At 53.4% G+C, this 21513-nt stretch overlaps 1 protein-coding gene across 1 annotated transcript in view; it reads left to right on the top strand.

Annotated features, from left to right (window-relative positions):
* fat4 (FAT atypical cadherin 4) overlaps positions 1–21513 on the top strand; it is a gene marked incomplete at both ends in the record, with an annotated part of 94257 nt that overhangs the window by 54482 nt on the left and 18262 nt on the right. The window contains 5 exons of the mRNA XM_084469156.1: positions 1282–1543; positions 1972–2325; positions 3832–4754; positions 6013–6187; positions 20122–20302. Of these exons, the coding sequence (XP_084325282.1) occupies positions 1282–1543; positions 1972–2325; positions 3832–4754; positions 6013–6187; positions 20122–20302 (1895 nt within the window). The remainder of the gene's footprint in view (positions 1–1281; positions 1544–1971; positions 2326–3831; positions 4755–6012; positions 6188–20121; positions 20303–21513) is intronic.

The following is a 21513-nucleotide window of genomic DNA, read 5'->3' as shown; positions in this document are numbered from 1 at the left end:
ACTTTGTCACCGGGGTTTTTATGCGGCCGTCACGTGGGCCCCCGGGGCCCCGGTCCGGGTCCAGGGCTGCGGCTAAAGCCCTCACATGTGTCCTGACGCCCGGGCACATTCACCCTTCCTGGGGACCTATTAGCCAGGTTTATAGAGCAACTCTATCGGCCCTGCGAGTTCAAAGACTAAGAGGCGCTCTCACACGGAAACTTGTCATTCAGGTCCTTTGTCTCTCTCTCTCTCTCTCTCTCTCTCTCCTGACCAAGGCATTCTCCCTAAAAGCCTTGTGACGCATTATTCCAGCTCTGTGAGTATGAGACGTGGTGTGGCAGATCTTTTGGGCTACAAAGGGGGTTAGGCGAGGGGACAAGGAGCCTTTGAAAGCCTTTCTCTTGCCTCACGCGCGCTCTTTGTAGGGCACTCACAAAGAAGGTTTCTTAACTGTCTCTAATAATCAATAAGAGAGCGAGAGAGAGAAACAGGGACTGAACGACTGTATTACGTTAAAGAGTTCCAGGTTAAAATGTATGTGCACTCACACTTCTGCCACACTGTGTTTAAAGATTTACTTCAGAATATTTGTTTGATTTTTTTTTTGTGACACCCTTATTTCTCAGCGGTTAATGAAGAACATCTTATCTATAGATATATCTTCTTTATATAAAATTATCTATATATATATATATATATATATATATATATATATAATAAGTTATCTGGTCCCTGAGCGTTGGGTTCAGTAGCCGGTCGGCGCAGGGGTTTTTAGTTTGGAACCAGGAGACGTTTGAGGTCCAGCTTCTCATGTCCTCATGTTCCTCGCTGCATAGTCCTCCATCCTGCGGCTTGAGAACCTCTGAAGATCTGAAGCAGAGAATGAAGCAGAGAACCCAGAAACCCTCTCTCTCTCTCTCTCTCCCTCCCTGAGTGTCGGCTCGCCCCGGCCGCCTAGCCCCGAGCGGGAGCTAAAACCGGCCCCTGCTCGGGCAAACCTACAAATATTGATTTAAGTTCTGGTTTTGGGCCGCTGCCTCGAGCCGGAGCCAGTCACTGCAAAACAAAGAACACGTAAACGAGACAAACAGCAGGGTCCGCATGCCGCTCCTCTGTTAGCGCTCTGGGCCGCGCTGCGTAAACACGTCAGCGTGACTCAGCGCGGAGACGTTCGCGGCGCGGTCGGCGGTTCAGCCTGCCCGGCACACAAGTGGCACGTATCGGATGTCACAAAAGGAGCCCGGGTTTACGGCGGGCTTTATTTATACGTGTGTGCGTTGTCTCGGTGGGTTTCCCCAGGGACCCAACGCCCTGGTCACGTACACCATCATCAGCGGCGCCGACGACAGCTTCCGCGTGGACCCCGAGTCGGGCGACCTGACGGCCACGCGGCGGCTGGACCGCGAGCGGCGCTCCGAGTACTCGCTGCTGGTGCGCGCCGACGACGGGCGCCAGTCCTCCGACATGAGGCTGAACATCACCGTGAGCGACGTCAACGACCACGCCCCCCACTTCTCCCGCGCCGGGTACTCCTTCGACATCCCCGAGGACACCGCGCCCGGTAAGGCTCCCCCACCCCCCCCCCCCACCCCCCCCTCGCACACAGGGATGGGACGGGGTGGGATGTTACGATCAGAGGGATTCGAACTTGACACATTTTATGTGTCGTATATCTACAACATATCTGTTAAATGTAGTTTGCTTTCAAAATGATGAAAACAAGGAAATGTGTTTTACCTGTCTACCTGTGTTTCTTCCTGTCTGTTAATCTGTCTGTCTGCCTGTCCTGTTGTCTGTCTGTCTCCCTGTCTTCCCTCCCACACCTGTCTCTGTATGCCTGTTTATCTGTGTGTCTGTCTGTCTGTATGCCTTTCCTGCTGTCTGTCTGCCTCCATCACGTCTGTGTTTCTTCCGTCCATCCATCTGTCTGTCTCCCGGTCTCACCCTTTTCCCGTCTCTCTTCCCCCCCGCCCCCCCCCCCCTTCTCAGGCTCCATCGTGGCGGCCATCTTGGCGAGTGACTCGGACGCGGGCGTGAACGGCGAGGTGACCTACTCCCTGGAGGAGGAGGACGCCGAGGACGACACCTTCCTGCTCAACCCGGTGACGGGCGTCTTCAACGTGACCCGCCCCCTCGACTACGAGACGCAGCGGTTCTACGTGCTGACGGCCCGCGCGCGCGACGGTGGCGGGCAGGCCAGCGGCGTGCGTGTCTACTTCAACGTGCTGGACGTCAACGACAACGCGCCCGTCTTCAACGCCTCTGCCTACAGCCGCTCCGTCTCCGAGAGCCTGCCGCCCGGCGCCAGCGTCCTGACGCTCGCCGCGAGCGACGCCGACGACGGTGTGTGGACGCACTGTGGTGTCATGATGCTAGCACTAGCGGCTAGCTCGTCTGAGGCTAGCTAGTGCAAGGGCAGTGTCATGATCTAGCGCTAGTGGCTGGCAAGTCTGCTGCTAGCTAGTCTGATGCTAGCTAGTGCCAGGGTGGTGTAATGATCCTAGCACTAGCGGCTAGCTAGTCTGCAGCTAGCTAGTGCTAGGGTGCCTAGCGCTAGCGGCTAGCAAGCCTGCTGCTAGCGGCTAGCAAGCCTGCTGCTAGCCTCCGGAAGCTGGGCTCTAATTAGCACACAAATTAGTCCTAACTTAGGATAACTCCTTACTAAGTATAACTACCTAAGTATTCAGTGAATACAACGGAGGAAACTTTTTGAAAAATAAAAATACTAATAATTAAGAAAATATCTAAATACCACATTAAGAATATGTAATATATACTCTATATTAAGAATGTCATGACATGACATTTGAAATGAATAAAGCTGGAAGTGAATGTGAGCAACAAACTGCAGAACGGAGGAACCGTTGTGTGGTGAGGGTACGATTCCAGCAGGTTCCAGCTCTACTCCAGGGTAGTTATTAAATAGCACTACGGTCGTATACAGTAGTGCTCCGCTACTGTTGTAAACGCTTCAAGCAGGACTAACGCGGTCGCCGTGACCTACATTCCCGGCGGAGACTCGTAGTGTAGATTCCGATTAGCCCCGGCGTTCCACACTATCTGACCCCCGTCCAATACTCTGGCCCCCGCCGGCTGTCAAAACAAAACACCGCCATTGTTAGCGCTTCCTAAGCCTTGACCCCTGACCTCCACCAGTCTCCCCCGCGGACGGACGGGGGGTGGAAGTGGCCTTCGTGGTATGACGGAGTACCTGTCTCCTGATAAACACGTGACGCAGTGTGGGAAGGAGACCACAGCGCGCATGGATGCCCTCGCTGAGTTTAATTACTAACGCTCAATTTGAGATCGCTTTAACCCCAGGGTCCGGGGGGGGGGGAGGTAGATGATCACAGCGGGCTTCAGGAGGAGACAGCTTACTGCGTGATGGGTCTGAGGCCGCGGGCCGTTACGTCGTCGGGGAGTTGTGTTGTGAGTTGAGAGGGATGTTTCCACCACAGTGCAGGCAGTAGTTGTTTCTTCCTCCTGATAACAAGCTGTCCTTCTGAGTGAACGCAGTCGGGCTGCAGATGTTTTTATGCAAACAATTTGTGGAAATGCACGTTAACAATCAAAAGGTTGTGGATTCATGTTGGGAACAATTAAAGAGGAAACGGTGCATACCAGGCGAACACACACAGCAGGGCCCTCTGCTGAAGACCACCGTTTGTTTTTGGGGTCATTGTTTATTCAGGGCCACGTTAACTACTTCCTTCCTGTGTGTATTCTGTGCATTTTGTCCCCTTTTCTGCTAAAAATAGGCGATAAACAAGAGTCTTCCGTGTATGAATATGTGTCATCTGCCACCGTTTTGCGAGGCAGTAAGATGATGGTTGTTGGTTCCTCTCCCAGGTGTGAACGCCCAGCTGCTCTTCACCGTGTCCTCGGGCGACCCCCAGGGCACCTTCAACATCACCCGGGACGGGGTCCTGCACACCCGGCGGCCCCTGGACCGCGAGGCCCAGTCCTTCTACAACCTCATTGTCACCGTGCAGGACCTGGCCCCGCCTCCCATGGCCCGCTTCACCAGCACGGCGCAGGTGTCCATCATCCTGCTGGACGTCAACGACTGCCCGCCCACCTTCACCTCGCAGCGGGTCACCTACCTGCAGGAGAACACGCCGGTGGACACGGTGGTGTTCACGGCCAAGGCGGGGGACGCAGACAGCGGGCCCAACAGCTACGTGGAGTACTCCCTGGCCGGGCCGTTCGGCAGCAAGTTCAGCATAGGGACCGTGGACGGTGACGTGCGTCTTGTGGGGGAGCTGGACCGCGAGGAGCTCTCCAACTACACCCTGACGGTGGTGGCTACGGACAAGGGCTCACCGGCGCTCTCCTCCACCATGGACGTGACCATGGTGGTGCTGGACGTCAACGACAACACGCCCAGCTTCTCCCAGAACATCTACGACGTGGAGATCCAGGAGGACACTCTGACGGGCTCCGACGTGCTGCAGGTGTTTGCCAGCGACGCCGACGAGGGCACCAACGGGCAGATCCGCTTCTCCATCACCGGCGGCAACGCCAACGCCGAGTTCCGCATCGACTCGGTGACGGGGATGGTGTCGGTGGCCAAGCGGCTGGACCGCGAGGCACAGGCGTCGTACTCGCTGACGGTGCAGGCGTCGGACCGGGGCTCCAGCCCCAGGGTGGACCGCGCCGCCGTGAACATCGTGCTGCTGGACGTCAACGACTGCCCGCCGGTGTTCGAGCTGTCGCCGTACTCCGTCACCGTCCGGGAGAACCTGGACAAGCTGCCACTCAGCATCCTGCAGGTCAGACCGCCCGTCCGGGATTCAATGTTTGATGATTATTGATTATTGAGTGCTGGAGCAGCGCTCAACTAATGTTGTTCTTATCGTTTATTCTTTCTTTATTATTCTCCACAACTTTTGGGACCCCACTCCTTCCACAATTTTTCACCCAGAGATACATTTCCTAGATTGTATTTGAGGTTCTCGTCTTGAACTGTCAAGATGACAACCAAGGCAGTGTTTTCTAAGTCCCTGACTAGATGTTAATTTTAATATAAAATTAATATTCAAACACTGCATCCACATTTTCCATAATAATAACAACAAGTGCAGATAGAGTTGTACAGAGGGCTATTGTTTTCCATTATTAATGCATGAATATGTAACAGAAACAAAAACACAAAGGCACATTATGGCAATTTGTTCAGCTCAATTAAAGGAGTTTAGGAAAATGTTTAAATGAAAACAAAAAAGTTAGTTGAATTACAGTTTAGGGGGCATTAGGCCCTTAACTACATTACTATGATTACAAAACGGAGTATATATTACACAAGCTCAGGAGTTTGGGTCCTGAGGCGAGACCACTCGGTCGTCTTCAGCTCTGGTTCCTTATGAGGAAATGAGACCTCAGCTGTGAGTGGGACCGCGTCCAGCTCCATGGCTTTCACCCCCAGAAGCAAGCAGGTCTGGCTTGGCCTGGCTGCGGTTCTCTGGGCCCGCGGGAGAGGGTTAGCTGGCTAGCGCTGGTGTGCATTTAGCTGGGCTAATGATATGTGTGTGTGTGTGTGTGTGTGTGTGTGTGTGGGCGAGGTATGCCCTAGGCTGGATGAGTTTGGCATGAGACCACCAGAATGCGTCCGTCATTTCCCAGCCCTGTCTCTGATTTCCACCAACCTGAAGAACGGAAACCTGCAGGTTTTAAGGGTCCCTATTTTACCACCAGGTGTGATATTGATCAGGTTCACATGGTTTCTAAATGTAGCCTTTAGCGACATCACAAAGGGCTAATGGTTTAACTGCACCTGGTAGTTAAATGCTGGACCTTTAATGGTCTTCTGCTCTGCCGTCCATTAGCCGCGTTCAAGAAGCCGTGAAGAGGCTTCGCCCATTACCGCCTCTGTAAACAATAGGAAATAATATTTACACTTGGCAAGGGCCAGATGTATACAGAACATCTGTACTGCACATCAGCCCTTGTGTAAACAACCTGAAGATTTGTTTTTGATCATAATTTCCATGACATTTACGTCTCTGTGTGCTCCGCGTTGATTCCCTCCAGGTGGTGGCCCGTGACGATGACCAGGGTGCTAACGGGCAGCTAAGCTACATGCTAAGCGGCGGGAACGACGAGGCGGCCTTCAGCCTGTCGTCCAGCGGGCAGCTGAGCCTGACCCAGACGCTGGACCGGGAGACCCAGGGGAGTTACCTGCTGCTGGTCACCGCCACCGACTCAGGTGAGGCCGGCGTCGGACATCTTGCAGCGTTTAGCGTCGTCGTAGCGACGGAAACCACGGTAACCACTCTGTAGCGTGGGGGTTTAACGACGGCTGCGACGGCTTCAAAGTGAGCTGGTACATGAGTCTGGATTCGAACCACGCTGGTTCGAATCAGAGTCCCATCAGAGTGTGTATACAGCCCGATATTTATACCATAGCCTGTAGGTGGACGATCTGCTTTGCATCTGGGGTATTTCGAAGAAACACAAAAAACACAGAAAACATCCTCTTAGATTCCCACTGTGTTTTTGTGGCTCGATAACCAAAACAAGGGAGAGTTTTTAGCCTATAGAACGGACCTGTCCTCCTGGATTCCTGTGCTGTGGCTCTGGACGGAGCGGCCTTGTGTGTTTGTTTGGCTCCAGTGGTGGGGCTCCTTATAGCCAGATAAAAGGTCCCCTTGTTATTGCATGGAGGCCGGCTAATGTGCAGTTTAAAGGAGTATATGCGTGGCCCCGCTGCCGTCTAAATCACATGCTATCCCCGTTAAGTATACGTTCCCCTGTGTGTGTCTGGCACCGATGTCATGCTTGAGGGTAGCGCTCATTCCTGGACTGACCATGTGACACCGTCCGCCACGCCGGGTATTTTGGACTGCACACACACACGTACGCACACAAACGCACGCACGCAGACACACATACACGCATACACTTGTGAGCACACACACAAACACAAACACGTAGACACGCAGACACACATGCACACACACACGCACACTGTTACACATTGTTGCACACACACACACACACACACACACTGTTACGCACACACACACACACACACACACACACACACACACACTGTTACTCACACACACACACACACACACACACACACACACACTGTTACTCACACATGCACACACACACTGTTACACACCAGACACACACACAGAGGACGCAGTGAGAAGTGTGACGCTGTTGACGTCCAACAGTGGCCGTTGTTTGTGTTTCAGACGATGCTGTGATGTCGTTAGCCACTGTGCCCGTCCACATGTAGATCATATCCATCATGGGTTCCATTCTGTGGTTAACCATATATGGTCGGGGCCCCTGAAGGGGTAATTCTCTGTTGGCTGAAAATAAAGTGAATTTGTCAAAGTCTGCGGGACGGTGTTCAGTAATCAGACTATCACGAGTAATTAAACGGGGACGGTGATGGATGGCTTTAATGCATGTGTCGCTTTCAAAACTGTTTTCATAAAGTCGCCCAGATCGACGTCACTCGGCGTCGGCCGAAGCGATACACCGACATGCTAATTATGATTCTGGATCTTTGCGGGTCGTCCTCTGGGAACTCGTATTTAGAGGCTCGGCCGGGAAAAAAATAACAACCCTGCGACATGTTGACAGCGCGTTCCAGCCCGGAGTCACAGAGACTCGGGAATATCAACATGGCTCATAAACCTCACAAACATCAGGTCGTAATTACCCTGCTGCTCTCTCCCACGGCGGTCACCCAGGGCGGGAGGGGGGGGGGGGGGGGGGCTTGGGGGGAGGTGCATCTCCAGGCCTGGACCACAGAGGTGGACAAGGCTTCACCCCTACCTTCTACCCAGACTCCCCCGGTCCACCGCAGGCCCCCGCGCTTAACACAATAAAAGCGCAACTGTAGCTTCTGCAAACATTCAAAGCGCAACTCTGTCTTCTTAACACAATATAGGCACATGCGTGTCTTCTTAACACAATAGAAGCACATGTCAGTTTTGTTAACACAATAAAAGCGTATGGCAGCCTTCCTAAACCAATAAAAGCCCATGTAAGTTTTGTTATCACATTAAAAGCGGCAGTTGATGTTCTTAACACATTAAAAGCACAAGTCTGACTTTGTCTTCACACCCTCTGTGTGATTCAAAAAGGTAAAAAGAAAAGAAACATGTGAGAACTGCATGATTTAATTCACTTTTTTAAGTTTTAATCAAGTCACACTGTGTTCTGGAGCCACTGTTGATAATGGCCTAATTAGATTTTACAGTGTACCGTCAGTCCACACATGTGAAGCACATGCCAGCGTCATGTGAGCGCCTTCTCCATAAGCACTTCAGCATCTGCACGGGAGCTAATGCGGTCCTATGACTGCAGGCCCTGTAAGCGCTTTAGCATGTTTAGCATCCGTACGAAGGCTAATTCTGCACTTACACACTGAGTGCTACGTGACTTATGATCCGACAGATGTGCTCAGGTCATTTAAACCTCTCTTTTTCCTATTCCATGAAAAATTGTAGAATAATTCAGGAATGATTCCTTTTTTTTGGTGTGTGCGGCTGTACGTTGGGAGCTGGTGTTCCCGGGGGAGACGTTCAGGCTCTCTGACGAACGTAAACTCATTGGTCAGAGCGTGCGTCAAGCTCTCGGGGCCCAGCCGGCCCGCGGTGAGTGAATTCTGTCATGAAATAGTTCTGCTAATGGTTTCTGGCACAGGAGGGCAAGAAAACAGCAGAGTTCTGGCTCACTTTTGTAATTATTAGAAAATGTGAGCGTGGGCCAGCGTGGTGAAGGTGTTTTACTAGGACTCTGGCGGAACAGGGAGATCAGACCCAGGCTCCTTCTGTTACTCCAAGACCCAGTGGAAAGTTACTGGCTGCCTTTCTGAGAGATAGAGAGAGGAGTTAAGAGAGATGGAGGGATAGAGCGAGAGAGGAGGGGAGAGAACAAGTTACTGGCAACGTTTCTGAGACAAGGAGCACGGAGTTAAGAGAGATAGAGAGTGAGGGAGACAGGCAGGGAGTCGGGGAGATTGAAAGGGGGGACAGAGAACGAGGAGACAGAGATAAAGGGAGTGAGAGAAAGAGAGACAGCGAGAGGGAGGGAGGGAGACAGAGAGAGCCAGACTGAAAGCATGAGGGGAAGAGTGAAGGAGAGAAAGCCGGGATACAGAGAGAGAGTGAGAGCGAAAGCGATAACCGCTGCACTTACTGGAAATGGGGAAACATCTGGGATCAACTGTGAGGGAATCAGTCATTCGCTGCCTAGCAACTGTGAACCTCTGCCCCCCCCAATCAGATGTGCAGAAGGCCAGGAGGCCTGTGTGTGGGCCGGGGGGGGGCTCTGTACTCCCAGGGGCCAGGGAGGACTCAGGAAGAGAAGGTGCTCTGTGTGTCTGACAGTCGGTGGCTTCTTGGGTCTGACGGTGGTCCCCGTTTCGGAGGGAGATGTTTCACAAGATGTTTCCTAACTTCTCCCCTCGTGGCGGTTGGACTCCTTGAGTCACACGGTTCGGCTCAAACTCTCTGCTCTCATCGCACGGCTCGTCTTGAGTTTTTCTTTTTAGTCATTTTTGAGAACTTTTTTACTACTTTTTTTATCTGATGAAGATATTGGTGCTCAGGGTGTTTGGTGTCAGAGATAGGTGTGGTGAGGTTTTATAAGTTGAATTTAGAGAAGCGAAAAGGGGAGAATTATGGGTATGTTACAGGAAAGCATCCAATGATATTATTATACTTCTTAGAGTATAGTGATAGAATGATAAAGATTTACAGGCCGTGTGTGTGTGTGCTTTGGGTCTCCAAAAGTGTATGCTTTTTAATATGCTGGTTGAGTGTGTGTGAGTGTGTGTGTTTGAATCTGTAAATGTGTGTATGATGCAGATGTATCTGTGATTCTGTGCATGTGTGCGGGCACACAGCACATTGGCATGCAGGACGGTGGGTGGCGTTTCTTTAATTGCAGGAGCAGTAAATCCCTGGCTTACTGGCTGCAGATAGAGAGTATCTCTCTATAGGACCACGCTGTTTATACACAGCCTTTTGGCTGGTGTTCCCCATCACTCTGGATGCAGAGTGCTAAAAGACCGCTTAGCAGATAAAGAATTTTAATGGCCATCCCTCGTTCAAAGACAGGAGTCCTTTCTAACTTCCCCTCTTTCTCTCGCTGTCTCTTTCTCTCGGGGCTTTCAGCGGCTCTTGTGTTGTACTTCTTTAAATGCCGCTGTGTTTCCGGACTTTTCTCTTTTATTTTTAGCCTGTCTTGCCCCGACTCATTGAGGATCTGCCAAAAACGCCAACATGTGCCAAACACGTATGTGCGTTATCACGCCAAGAACGTATGTCTTTATGTCCGCGAGGCAATTAAGAGGAGATCCTAATCCCACCCCGAGCGCAGAAAGAGGAAGCATGACCACAGGGGCTGTGAATACATACGGTGTGAATACATGTGTTATGCAGACATGAGGTATGAACACATGAGGGGTGTAACTCTGTGGGACCGGGCGAACAGAAAACCAGTAAAGCGGCTGAAGGTGTCTGATAAGCAGCGTAAAAAACGAAATAAAAACACTGGTCTCAGTCCTCGCTTCATAAATCTTCCGGCCGGTCCGGTGCTCCAGCGAGCGGCCAGATCCCGCTCTAGTGGCAACACGGGGCCCTGCCAAGTCAAACACCAGGGTTCCTCAGATGAACTTCAAGAAAAAGAATATGTGAGATTAATGATTAAAACGTGAAAGTGGTACGCATGTGGTCATGCTGGGTTTTTTTCTTCTCTTCTCCCAATGCTGCTTTTTCCTCTATTTCACTTTCTGGTAAACTCTTTTAACAAGTGCTGGAAGTGAATGTTTGTGTAAACAGCCATAATGTGGAGCAGGGCGCGCTGGCCGGCGTGGAACCAGCAACCTCAGCAGGGCTCCATGTGTTGTTAAACACCGTTAGTTTCATTGTTTTTTCCCCGAGTAAACAAATCACCAATCCCGCAAAATCGGGGTAATCCGAAAAGTCTGTTTAATCAGAAGGAGCTGCTCGTCAACGTCAGCTTGGCCGAGTGACTTCTCCGGGGCGAGCGAACGAGCAGCTGAATAAGCACAACGTTCTGCATTTGCGGTTCTCCACTGCGGCATAAAAGCAGAACCGTGCGGCGCGAGTATGAACATTATAGAGTCGTGTTATGAGAATGTCTTTTCTTTCTCATCAGTCGTATTGTTTATGATTTGCTGCGTACAATGGGAAACATTAATTAAACATTCGACAAACCACGCCGAGCCTGACCGATAATTCAAAACTATCACCACAACAAAATGAACGCGCATGAAAGCTGCAATAAAAATCTGAGCAGGGGGAGAAGAAAATGACTTTTCGTCTTGTGTCTGTGAAAACATTTCTACAAAGCAGCAAAACTATATGCGCAGCAGATGGGGAAGAAATTATGCAAAAGCATTGAGACACAACTCATAAATACCCAGAGAGCTGTTTAATGTTTCAGGCCCGCCATGCAGAGAAGGCCTCCGAGATCGCCGTATTATTGGGGGGAGAGTTCTCTTCCTGTGACTGGGCAGGGGCCCGGGGGGTGTTGGGCTGATTGATTCTGTTCACTCTCGCGGTCGTTAAGTGTGAGAAAAGCGCTGTTTACTCTGTTGTGTTTGGCCAACTCCGCCGCGAGGGCTGCGGACGCCGGGAACCCGGGCCCCTCTACCGCCATTCAGTGCCGGCGGACGGGGTCGCATTAAAAGCAGCTTTGTTGCAAAGCAACACGGTCCGAGAGAGGGAAAAATGTCAATTTTGCCTCAGATGGTGGACCCAGGCCTCCTGTCCTGCCACCCCTGTCTATTCTGGTTAATAGAGTGTTTTATGTACTTCGCCCCGCGCAGGACAGCCTCGCCGAAGTCCATAAAGCGTAATTAACTGTTTAGCTTTAAGCTGCTGGCTGCAGAGGGGCTGTCTCCTCACTTCACACGTTCATCCATCTCCACTCCCAGTCAAACTGTCCCACACATCCCGGTTTAATGAACCCTGGCACTATTTGTACGTTTCGATATTGTCCTCTCCCGCGACGGCGTTCCCCGCGACGGCTCGTCGCCCCACGTTACGGAACACCGATAATATTGGAGGAAGGGATTATCTCTTGTGCCAGCAGAGACTCCCAGACCAGGATCTTAGGATCCTCGGGGCTAAGGCTGTACGTTCAGACCTCGGCTCCTCCTCCGGTGGGGGCCGGAGGGGTGGTGGTCCTCCCTGTCGATCGGACACCCTTCCTGCACCCCCTCAGTAGAGCTTCACACCCTGCTAGCATCTGGTGTTCAGCAACAGATATGTTAATCAGAATTAGCACGTGTATTTGCACCCCAGCCCCGCCCCCCTACTGTGCAGAGAGTATGTCCCCGGCACCTTGTTGGGGTTAATGTGATTTGTCCGCCCGTAATGTACACTAATAAGGTGCTTAGCGGGGGCCATATGGTGACGCTAGCCCTAGCCTGGGCAGTGGCTATTGAAGGCTTAGAGGGGAAACTGTCTGTGGATCTGTAGTGCACCGGGAATGGAGAGTAGGTGGGGGATGGAGAGTCGTGGGGACAGATGGTCTGCTGGAGGTCGGCCTCAGGGAAACGGGTGGTATTATGTGTGACTGTTTACTGTTTGGCAGATGCTTTTACCAAAAGGGAGGTCATGGAGGTAGGGATGAGGGCGTCTTGCTCAAGGACGGCTACTTGTGTTCTGTTGATGTTGGGGATCGAACCTGGTACCCCAAATCAATTGTTGGAGTACCCTCAACCTACTACTGTTTACTCTTTAGAAGTCCCTTTAATCCGAAGCGTCAGACTAATGACGATAAAGGTGAAGCATCGTAGGCTGCCGACGCTGGGGATGATTCTGGTAACTTTGGGCCATGAGTCAAACAGCCAGGCCTGAAGAGCCATGGTTCCCCCTCCTAGGTTCTTGGACGTGACTGTGTGATTCCCCCGGGTTACTGGTTCTGCGACGCGTACTGTAAACACCCCCCACCGCTCACCCTCCCACCCTCACCACAGAGCCGGGGACATTACAACACATCATCAGACCTAAACCCAGTGTCTTTATTAGGGCCACTTTAGGTTTTAATGGATTATCCTGAAATACATAACAGATGGTCGTGTTTTGGTGTTCGCTGACCGAAATGTAGTGTTTGTTTTACAAACCCGAAAGGAATGCGCTGCTCTGGTTGTGTCTCTGGACGGATGGACCCTACGATGGCGCACTCGTCCTTTCGGCTGTGAAGCGAACCCCAGCGGTTCTGGGGCTGTCCGAGCTCCGTGAGGGGATCAGGACCCAGGGCGTGAAAGTAGGGCTGGTGACATCATAGGGTCTCGGGTTATAATCCCCTGGCGGTATTGTCATGTAACTCATAGGATCAGAACACTTAGACGAAATACCAGGGCTCTGAAGCGGGACCCTCGGAGGACAGGAACGCTCCACAACCCCGGGGTCTAAATGATCAGGAATACTAAGCCAGGGCTTAGGCTGTGTGCTATCCTATCCACACCGCCATAGAGGTCTGCACGAAGCCCCCCCCCCCCCCCCCCCCCCCGCAGTTCTCTCCAGGGTTTGAATTATCTCAGGGAAACCCCCACCCTACCTTGTGCATCCTCACTGAACCCCCTACCTCCAAACCCCCCGTACCTACAGACCCCCCGTACCTCCAAACCCCCATACCTACAAACCCCTGTACCCCCAGAACCAACCCCCTACCTCCAAACCCCCTGTACCTCCAGACCCAACCCCCTACCTCCAAACCCATGTAGCCCAAACTCCCTACCTTCAGACCCCCCCGTACCTCCAGACCCTCCAAATTACTTCAGACCCAAACCCATGCACCCCAGCCTCCTACCTCCATGGCCCAGTGTATAACTGGGCTTAACTGACCCCTCCAAACTAGACTCTGATACATCCTCATGTACAAACTCACAAACTCACTCTGCTCTCCGCTGCCAGCCGTCACGTGGCTACTGGCGTCCGAACTAGAGTACGCAACACAGAGAAGGCTCATGTACAACACGGAGGGGTTTCTAATGGACATTGAGACAAGGATGTTGATGATTCCCAGACGGGGTGAATACCGATGCCATGAGAGCGAGCTCAGCACCAGCCGTGTCGGGTCATAGTGGTTTGTTTGACTCGGAGGCCGAGGGTTGACCTCCAGGAATGAGATTATGGTAATGGTTGCCGCCGGCCATGCGTAGGGGGGTAGGGGTGCATGTAGGAGGGTAAGGGGGGTGACGTAATCCCTCTCTCGCCTTATCTTTCCTGGCCAACTCGTCGGCTGAAAATCAGGGCTGCATCATGTCGACTTTTTAGTAACAGCATTACCAAGAATGCCAAACATTATAAAACACAGCCTCCACTCCCTTGGAAGTTAAGTTGTCTCTCCAGAGTATTTTCCCCTGTGAATGTTCACCAGAGTATATAAAATGGAGGAATTTGGCTTTGGGTGCCGTTCAGTGATGTATTTTATTTATTTAGCCGTTTACGCTGAAGCATGTGGTGACCTCTCTCTCTCTCTCCTGGAGACGGTTCACATTAGGACTGCTCGCTGCATCACCACGTTACCACAGGAGAAAACAGAACCAGGTGATCACAACATGCAGGCCCATGCATCTTTGTTCCCTGTGATCGCTCCTACAACCACTGCCAATCGAGCACAGACGGACAGACAGAGGGTCTAACAGCGAGCCTGCTAGGTGATGTGCCAGTGGAAAGAGTACTCTCCTACCCCCGAGGCATTGCAGGAGCTGTTAGGCAGCTGAAATTCCCCCCCAACCCCCAAACCCCCGCTCCCAGAAGCCCTCTTTCCATGGCACCATGATGTCACCGGGGTCTGAGGGGCGGGGCTGACGACGTTGTGACCGGCCAGCGTGGAGCGGACTTCCTCAGACACCCTCATCCTCCACCGTCAACCCCACCCGTCCACACCGCTTCCTGCACACCACACCTCTCAGCGGACCATCAACACCACCCTTGCACCATCCACACCACAACTCCTCCACTCCACTCCACATCACCCTTTCACACTACCCACCCATACACAGCACCCTTCCAGAGCACCGATCCCTCACACCCAACCGTACACACCACTCCTTCGGCACCATCCTGTCCGTTTCAACCCCTCTAAACCACCACCCCTCCGATTGCCCACCCCGGCCGCGCCCAGCCTCTATTCCTGGTCCAGAGGGCAGTCGGGGGAAGATCCCGGTCGGTCTCAGGACAGAGGCTGTCCAGTTCCAGGCCCGATCCCCGGAGCGTTTCTGATGGATTGAGTCATCACCTCATCCTCCCCGTCCATCCTCGTGCCAAGCCCCTCCGGGCTCCGCCTCTCTTCCCCGGTCACTTAACGAGCGATCCCCGGGATCAGTCCCGGGGCCAGATGGGAACGCCGCTCTGTGCATGTCTTTATTCACTGCGGAGTGCCGCCTCCATCCGGGGGAATGTCACACGCTGTCTGGAACCCAGCGCAGACAACTGCCATTTACATACATCTGCACGGCCGCCGCCGGGGATAGAGCTCCCTGACGGCTATATCGGTTGGGCGCTGGGCCGTAACCGGAGAGGACGGAGCTATTTACTCGCCGGGCAGCGGGCCATGGGTCGGAGGTGGTGGGGGGGGGGGGGGGGTCACGGCGGCGCAGCTGCCTGAGGTCATGTGACACCAGCGATCCGCCCGGGGCTAAGAAGAGGCATGATGCCGGGGGGAACCGATACGCCCACAAACATCTGAGACATGCCCGGTTTAAACCAACGGCTGTCAGCGCCCAGGGGCCCAGCACCTGGGAGGGGGGGGGGGGGGGGGGGGGTATGTTTTAAAGGGAGTTTAGGCTGTGAGTATTGAGAGGGGGAGGAGGAGGGGGAGGCGGGGGAGGTGACCTTCAGTTGCACTTCGCGTGGGATTAAGGGGTGGGGGGTAAGGGGGTGGGGGGGGCAGGGAGAGACAATTTTTGGTGCATTTGGTGATAGGGTTAGGGTAAGGGTTAGGGTTAGGGAGGAGGTCGGCTGTACAGGTCAAAAGTCACACAAGTGCACAACAGCACAGCAGAAAAAAAGGTGGCAGGGAATGTCTACTGCGGCTCGCCGGAAAACAGGATGTGACATCACATCCCGAGGAGAAAAGTTGAAAAATGCCTGGAAGGAGGGCAGTGTGTTTACGCGCATGCATGCCTATTCACTCACGCACATGTACAGACGTGCACACACACACACTCACACACACACACACACACACACACACACACACACACACACAGACACCCACGTACACACACACAGGTTGCAGGGCCCGTTTCCTGTGTTGGTGGTAGAACAATGATATTGAAAAAGCGAGCCGCGGTTCCTCCGACAAACAGGGGAAGCTGGAGGTCAGATTTGGCAGTTAGTGGGCTGATATTCAAACACAAACACGCGGTTCAGCCAGCTTCACTTGACCGACAGTGAGCCACTTGACTTGATTTCACCCAGAGCCTCTTAGCACCAGTCCTGGTCAACGTCTGAGTTGGCGATTAAGGTGTGTGGAGGGTGTGTCTGGGGAAGGCATGGGGGAGGTGTTGGGGGGTTGGGGGGGGGAGGTGTGTCTAGATGGTGGGGGTGTGCCTCGGCCGACCAGACACTGGGACTCTCCAATTAAGAGGATCAGGGCCAAGTGAGGGCAGCCACAGGGTGAGGCCCTTAATCTGTTGCCATGACAACGCGGCGCCGCCCGGTGACTCACTCAAGCACCTAACCCCCCCTCGACCCCCCTCGTCCAATGAGACGCGAGCTGGGACACGCGTGAGGTGTGGACGGATTAAGTGTGAAGTGACAAGGCGGCGCTTTAAGAGTGTGTCATCTGCATTTGTATTTTCATCACAGCGTTCAGCTTCTACACTCACACACACATTTTCAAGCACTTTGCCGCAATAACAAATTTGCCGTGACAGTAAATATTTGAGCTCATGTCAGTGTGTACGGTGACTGGGTCGAGATGGAGCGGTGTCTACGCACAGCGGTAAACACCGCACAGAGCACGTCCTGTGATGCAGTGATGACTCACTGACTAGATTAGTGGATCCTGCAGCCGGTGGATTCCCTGGTAGGGGTCTTGTTTACGCCCGCCTGTGTTTGTGTTGGTTGTTTCCCCGCTTTGAGCTGGGGTCTGTTTATCTGTACGGTGTTACTCTTCAAGCTTGCACATTTCCTCCAGCCAACACCTGGAGACATGAGCGCCAGCGATGTACGGAGATACGTTTCGTTTAAATCGTTTTTAAAATGGAGGAATGTTAGAAAGGCTTGGCCGAGGGGTCGGGGTGTTTCGGGTTAGCAACGGTTATGATTTCCCTGAAACGAGTTACGATACAGCGAGAACAGCCATGCCACTTCCTTAAACACGCTTCTTTGTACGCCTTGCTCACTATTGGTTAGCATAATATCGAAACGGACCAATCACAAAGCGTGGCAGTAAGAGACAAGGAGATACAGGGCAATACAGTTTGTCCTATATACTGAAGAAATTACCTAACGCACTAACGTCTGCCCAAGAGCACTTCAGCAGCTCAAAGTCTGTAGTTTAACACGGTTATGACTGAACTCGTTTGACACTTTCATACCCTGTCCCATTTATACACACATATTCCTTGTTATTCCCAGTGACTAATGAACGTCTTAACGTGTCCACCGCCCACCCCTGCTAATTCCCGCCCCCCTGGTCCTCGGAGGGTTTGGGGGGTCCTTTATTCTGTGATTATGCGTGGCTCCACATCAAGAGAGATGATAAGTGGCGACCCTCCAACACTGGGTATTAATCCCCTGCCCCCACGCTATGCAGCGCCAGCCATTAGATGTCCTCATCTAGTAGCTCCTAGTAGCATTGCCGCTACTGCGCCAACGCTACAGTGCTACATAGCGACACCGCTACATAGCTCCGCCGCTACATAGCTCCGCCGCTACATAGCTCCGCCGCTACATAGAGCTACATAGTGCTACATAGCACCACTGCTACACCAGCGCTACATAGCACTACCGCTACACAGAGCTACACCACCTCTACAGCGCTACACCAGCGCTACACTACTACATAGCGCCACCGCTACACCAGCGCTACACGGCGCTACATAGCACCACCGCTACACAGAGCTACACCACCTCTACAGCGCTACACCAGTGCTACACCAGCGCTACACTGCTACACCACAGCTACAGCACTAAACCGCTCCATCACTACACTGCTACACCACAGCTCCACTGCTACACCGCTAAACCAGCGCTACACTGCTACACCACTACACCAACGCTACACCACCGTCTTCAATCGGGCCCGCATTCTGCCATGTCCGTGCTCCACAGGCGGTATTTCATTACCGCGCTTGTGACCTCACTGTTAACACGGCAGTCCTGAAGTGGGTCCAGGGGGGGTCTCGACATAAGTTGATCCGGGGGGGGGTCCTGCCGTAAGGTGGTCAGCTCGGCCTCAGCTGCAGGTGTTCTCCCGCTTGCCGGTGGATCAACAAACAGAACATGAAGGTTCCCGGGTTCCTCAGACCGCTCTGCGCCGCCGGGCATCCCCCGGCCCGTGTTATGACGTCCTGCAGCGCGGCTGCACTAATGTTAGGATAGGACAGAGAGCCCAGCCTTGTAGGGGAGGATTACGGAGCGGCGAGAACGCCGGGCGCTTCTCTCAAGCTTTTCTTCTTCTTCTTCTCCACATTTTTGCGCAGTTCACTTTTCATCTGGCATTGATTGAGTCTGCTCCCCCAGGGCCGCAGGGCCACGTTTCGTCACTCCGGCAGGGGAGAGGGAGGGAGAGAGGAGGGGGAGAGGAGAGGGGAGAACGGTTAGATTCCTGCTGTAAATAGTATTTCTTCGGCGACGCTGCGATGCCAGCGGATAACTCCGAGAATAGAACTCGCCGCGGGAGATGAAACCTGCGGGCGGGGTCGACCCCGGGAAGGTCGTCTGCACACAGGAGGTGGGGTCTGGGGGACGTGGAGTCGCTCTGATGTGACAGCGGGGCCGCGTGGAAACACAAACCCAGAACCCAGAGGGTCCGACTGAATGAAGTGCAGCAGGAACTGCGGGCGGGGGAGCCTTCGCTGAAATATGAATGAACCTCTCCGTGGCTCTCGCCGAGAGTCACGATGTGTCACGATGTGTCCTAAAAAGGCAATCATAGCAGCTTTTTAATATCCATCTCGCTGTGCTGTGTGAGCAGAGTATTTTCTTTCATTTTTATGAGAATGTTTTAAGTAAAGCGCTGCCCTGAAGTATGTGGAGGAAACCAGAGAGGAACAGCTGGAAAAGCATCACACACATCTCTGCACCTCCCACACAGCTTCTCTACTCCACCTCCTCACCTCCACTACTCCTCCTCTACTCCACCTCCTCACCTCCACTACTCCTCCTCTAACCCTCCTCCTCATCTTCTCTACTCCTCCTCTAACTCTCCTCCTCATCTCCTCTACTCCTCCTCTAACCCTCCTCCTCATTTCCTCTACTTAGTAGATAGATCTCCTCTCTTCTTCCCAGCTCTCTAACTGTTCACCTCCTTTCCTCCTGCTCCTTCAAGCTTTCAAACAGTTCTCCTCCTCTCCTCCCAGCCCTCTAACAGTTCTCCTCCTTTCCTCCTCTCCTCCGCTCCTCCTCCTCCTCTCCTCCTCCCCCTCTAACGGTCCTCCTCCTCTCTCTTCCTCTAATGGTTCTCCTCCTCTCCTCCTCCTCTCCTCTCTCCTCCTCTAACAGTCCTCCTCCTCTCCTCCTCCTCTCCTCCTCTAACGGTCCTCCTCCTCTCCACCTCTCCTCCTCTGACGGTCCTCCTCCTCTCTCCTCCTCTAACGGTCCGCCTCCTCTCCTCCTCTCCTCCTTTGACGGTCCTCCTCCTCTCCTCCTCTGACGGTCCTCCTCCTCTCTCCTCCTCTAACGGTCCTCCTCCTCTCCTCCTCTCCTCCTTTGACGGTCCTCCTCCTCTCCTCCTCTGACGGTCCTCCTCCTCTCTCCTCCTCTAACGGTCCTCCTCCTCTCCTCCTCTCCTCCTTTTTGACGGTCCTCCTCCTCTCCTCCTCTCTCCTCCTCTAACGGTCCTCCTCCTCTCCTCCTCTCCTCCTCTCCTCCTTTTTGACGGTCCTCATCCTCTCTCCTCTTCTGACGATCCTCCTCCTCTCTCCTCCCCTAACGGTTCTCCTCCTCTCCTCCCCAGGCTCCCCTCCCCTCAGTGGGACGGCCACGGTGACGGTGCTGGTGGAGGACGAGAACGACAACGTCCCGCTGTTCTCCAGCTCCTCCTTCCACACCTCCATCCCCGAGGACGCCCCCACCGGCAGCGACCTCCTGCTGGTCAGCAGCACCGACGCCGACGTGGGCCTCAACGGGGTCATCAGGTAGAGGACCTCTAGGACCTGTTCGCCCATACATAGAGCTGTCACGGCCTGAGATACAGACGGAAGAGAGACAGTAGAGGGACAGGAGAGAGGAAAGAGAGACAGCAGAGAGGGGAGAGAGACAGGAGGGAGAAGAGAGACAGGAGAGGGAAGAGGGGCAGGAGAGGGGAGAGAGGCAGGAGAGGGGAGAGAGACATAAGAGGGGAGAGAGCCATAAGAGGGGAGAGAGGCAGGAGAGGGGAGAGAGACAAGAGAGTGAAGAGCGACAGGAGATGGAAGTGAGACAGGGCGGCATGTTGAAGGAGAGAATGTAGGCCAGCACCGCGTTGAACCTTTGCCTCCACCGTTAGCAGACTGGCAGGTCAAGCCATCGAGTTCATATATAAAGGGATGTACAGTGGTGTGTGTGTGTGTGTGTGTGTGTGTGTGTGTGTGTGTGTGTGTGTGTGTGTGTGTGTGTCTGTGTGTGTAGGGGGGACAGGGGGGTCTAGGCGTGGGGTCCTGACAGTGGTCAAGGTCTTTGTTTTGAGCTGTGATCTTCAAGCTGTACGACAGCTTTTTCACACCCCAGGGGGGTGCTGGTGGCCGTGTGTGTGTGTGTGTCTGTGGCTGTGTGCGTGTGTGTGTGTGTGTGTGTGTGTGTGTGAGACCCTCAGCCGGGTCCCTCTCAGGCCGTGTGGTGACTCCTCCTCCTCTACAGCCCCACTGGGCTCTCGGCGGGGGGGACCCCGTGTGTCCCAGGGCCGTAATGAGGACTTTAACCGCCTACGACAGCGTGAGGAGCCCCCAGCAGGGGGTCCGGTGTGGTCCGATCGCCCCATCCCCAGCAGAGACCAGCCCCACTAACCTCTGCTTATGAGTTCACATTCTCACAGCCCGTTAAAACCCCAACCCCACGCCTGCTCTGCGTTTGTTGTCGTTGTTGACATTGTTCCTGTCGTCCAAATGCATTCTTGTTGCATGCACGCATTGTTCTGTCATTTGTTGTCATGGTTCTGCGTGCTGGCGAGAGGCAGGGTTCTTACGCAAGGTTGGGGTTTTGTGAGCGCTGGTGAACGCGGGAACCGTCCCGGGCAGCCAGCAGTGCCCCTGGGTTCCTCCTCCACCTCCTCCAGATACCAGGGAGAACCAGGCAAGGGAGAAACCTGATCCCCGCACGAAAGTGAAAAAGTATGGCCCTGCAGTCGTAAAATATTCTGGGATGTCTCGGT

This window comes from Micromesistius poutassou (genome assembly GCF_964030765.1).
Source record: "Micromesistius poutassou genome assembly, chromosome: 6".
Lineage (NCBI taxonomy): Eukaryota > Metazoa > Chordata > Actinopteri > Gadiformes > Gadidae > Micromesistius > Micromesistius poutassou.
Note: the sequence above shows the minus strand (reverse complement) of the source record. Positions and strands in the feature narration are given on the sequence as shown.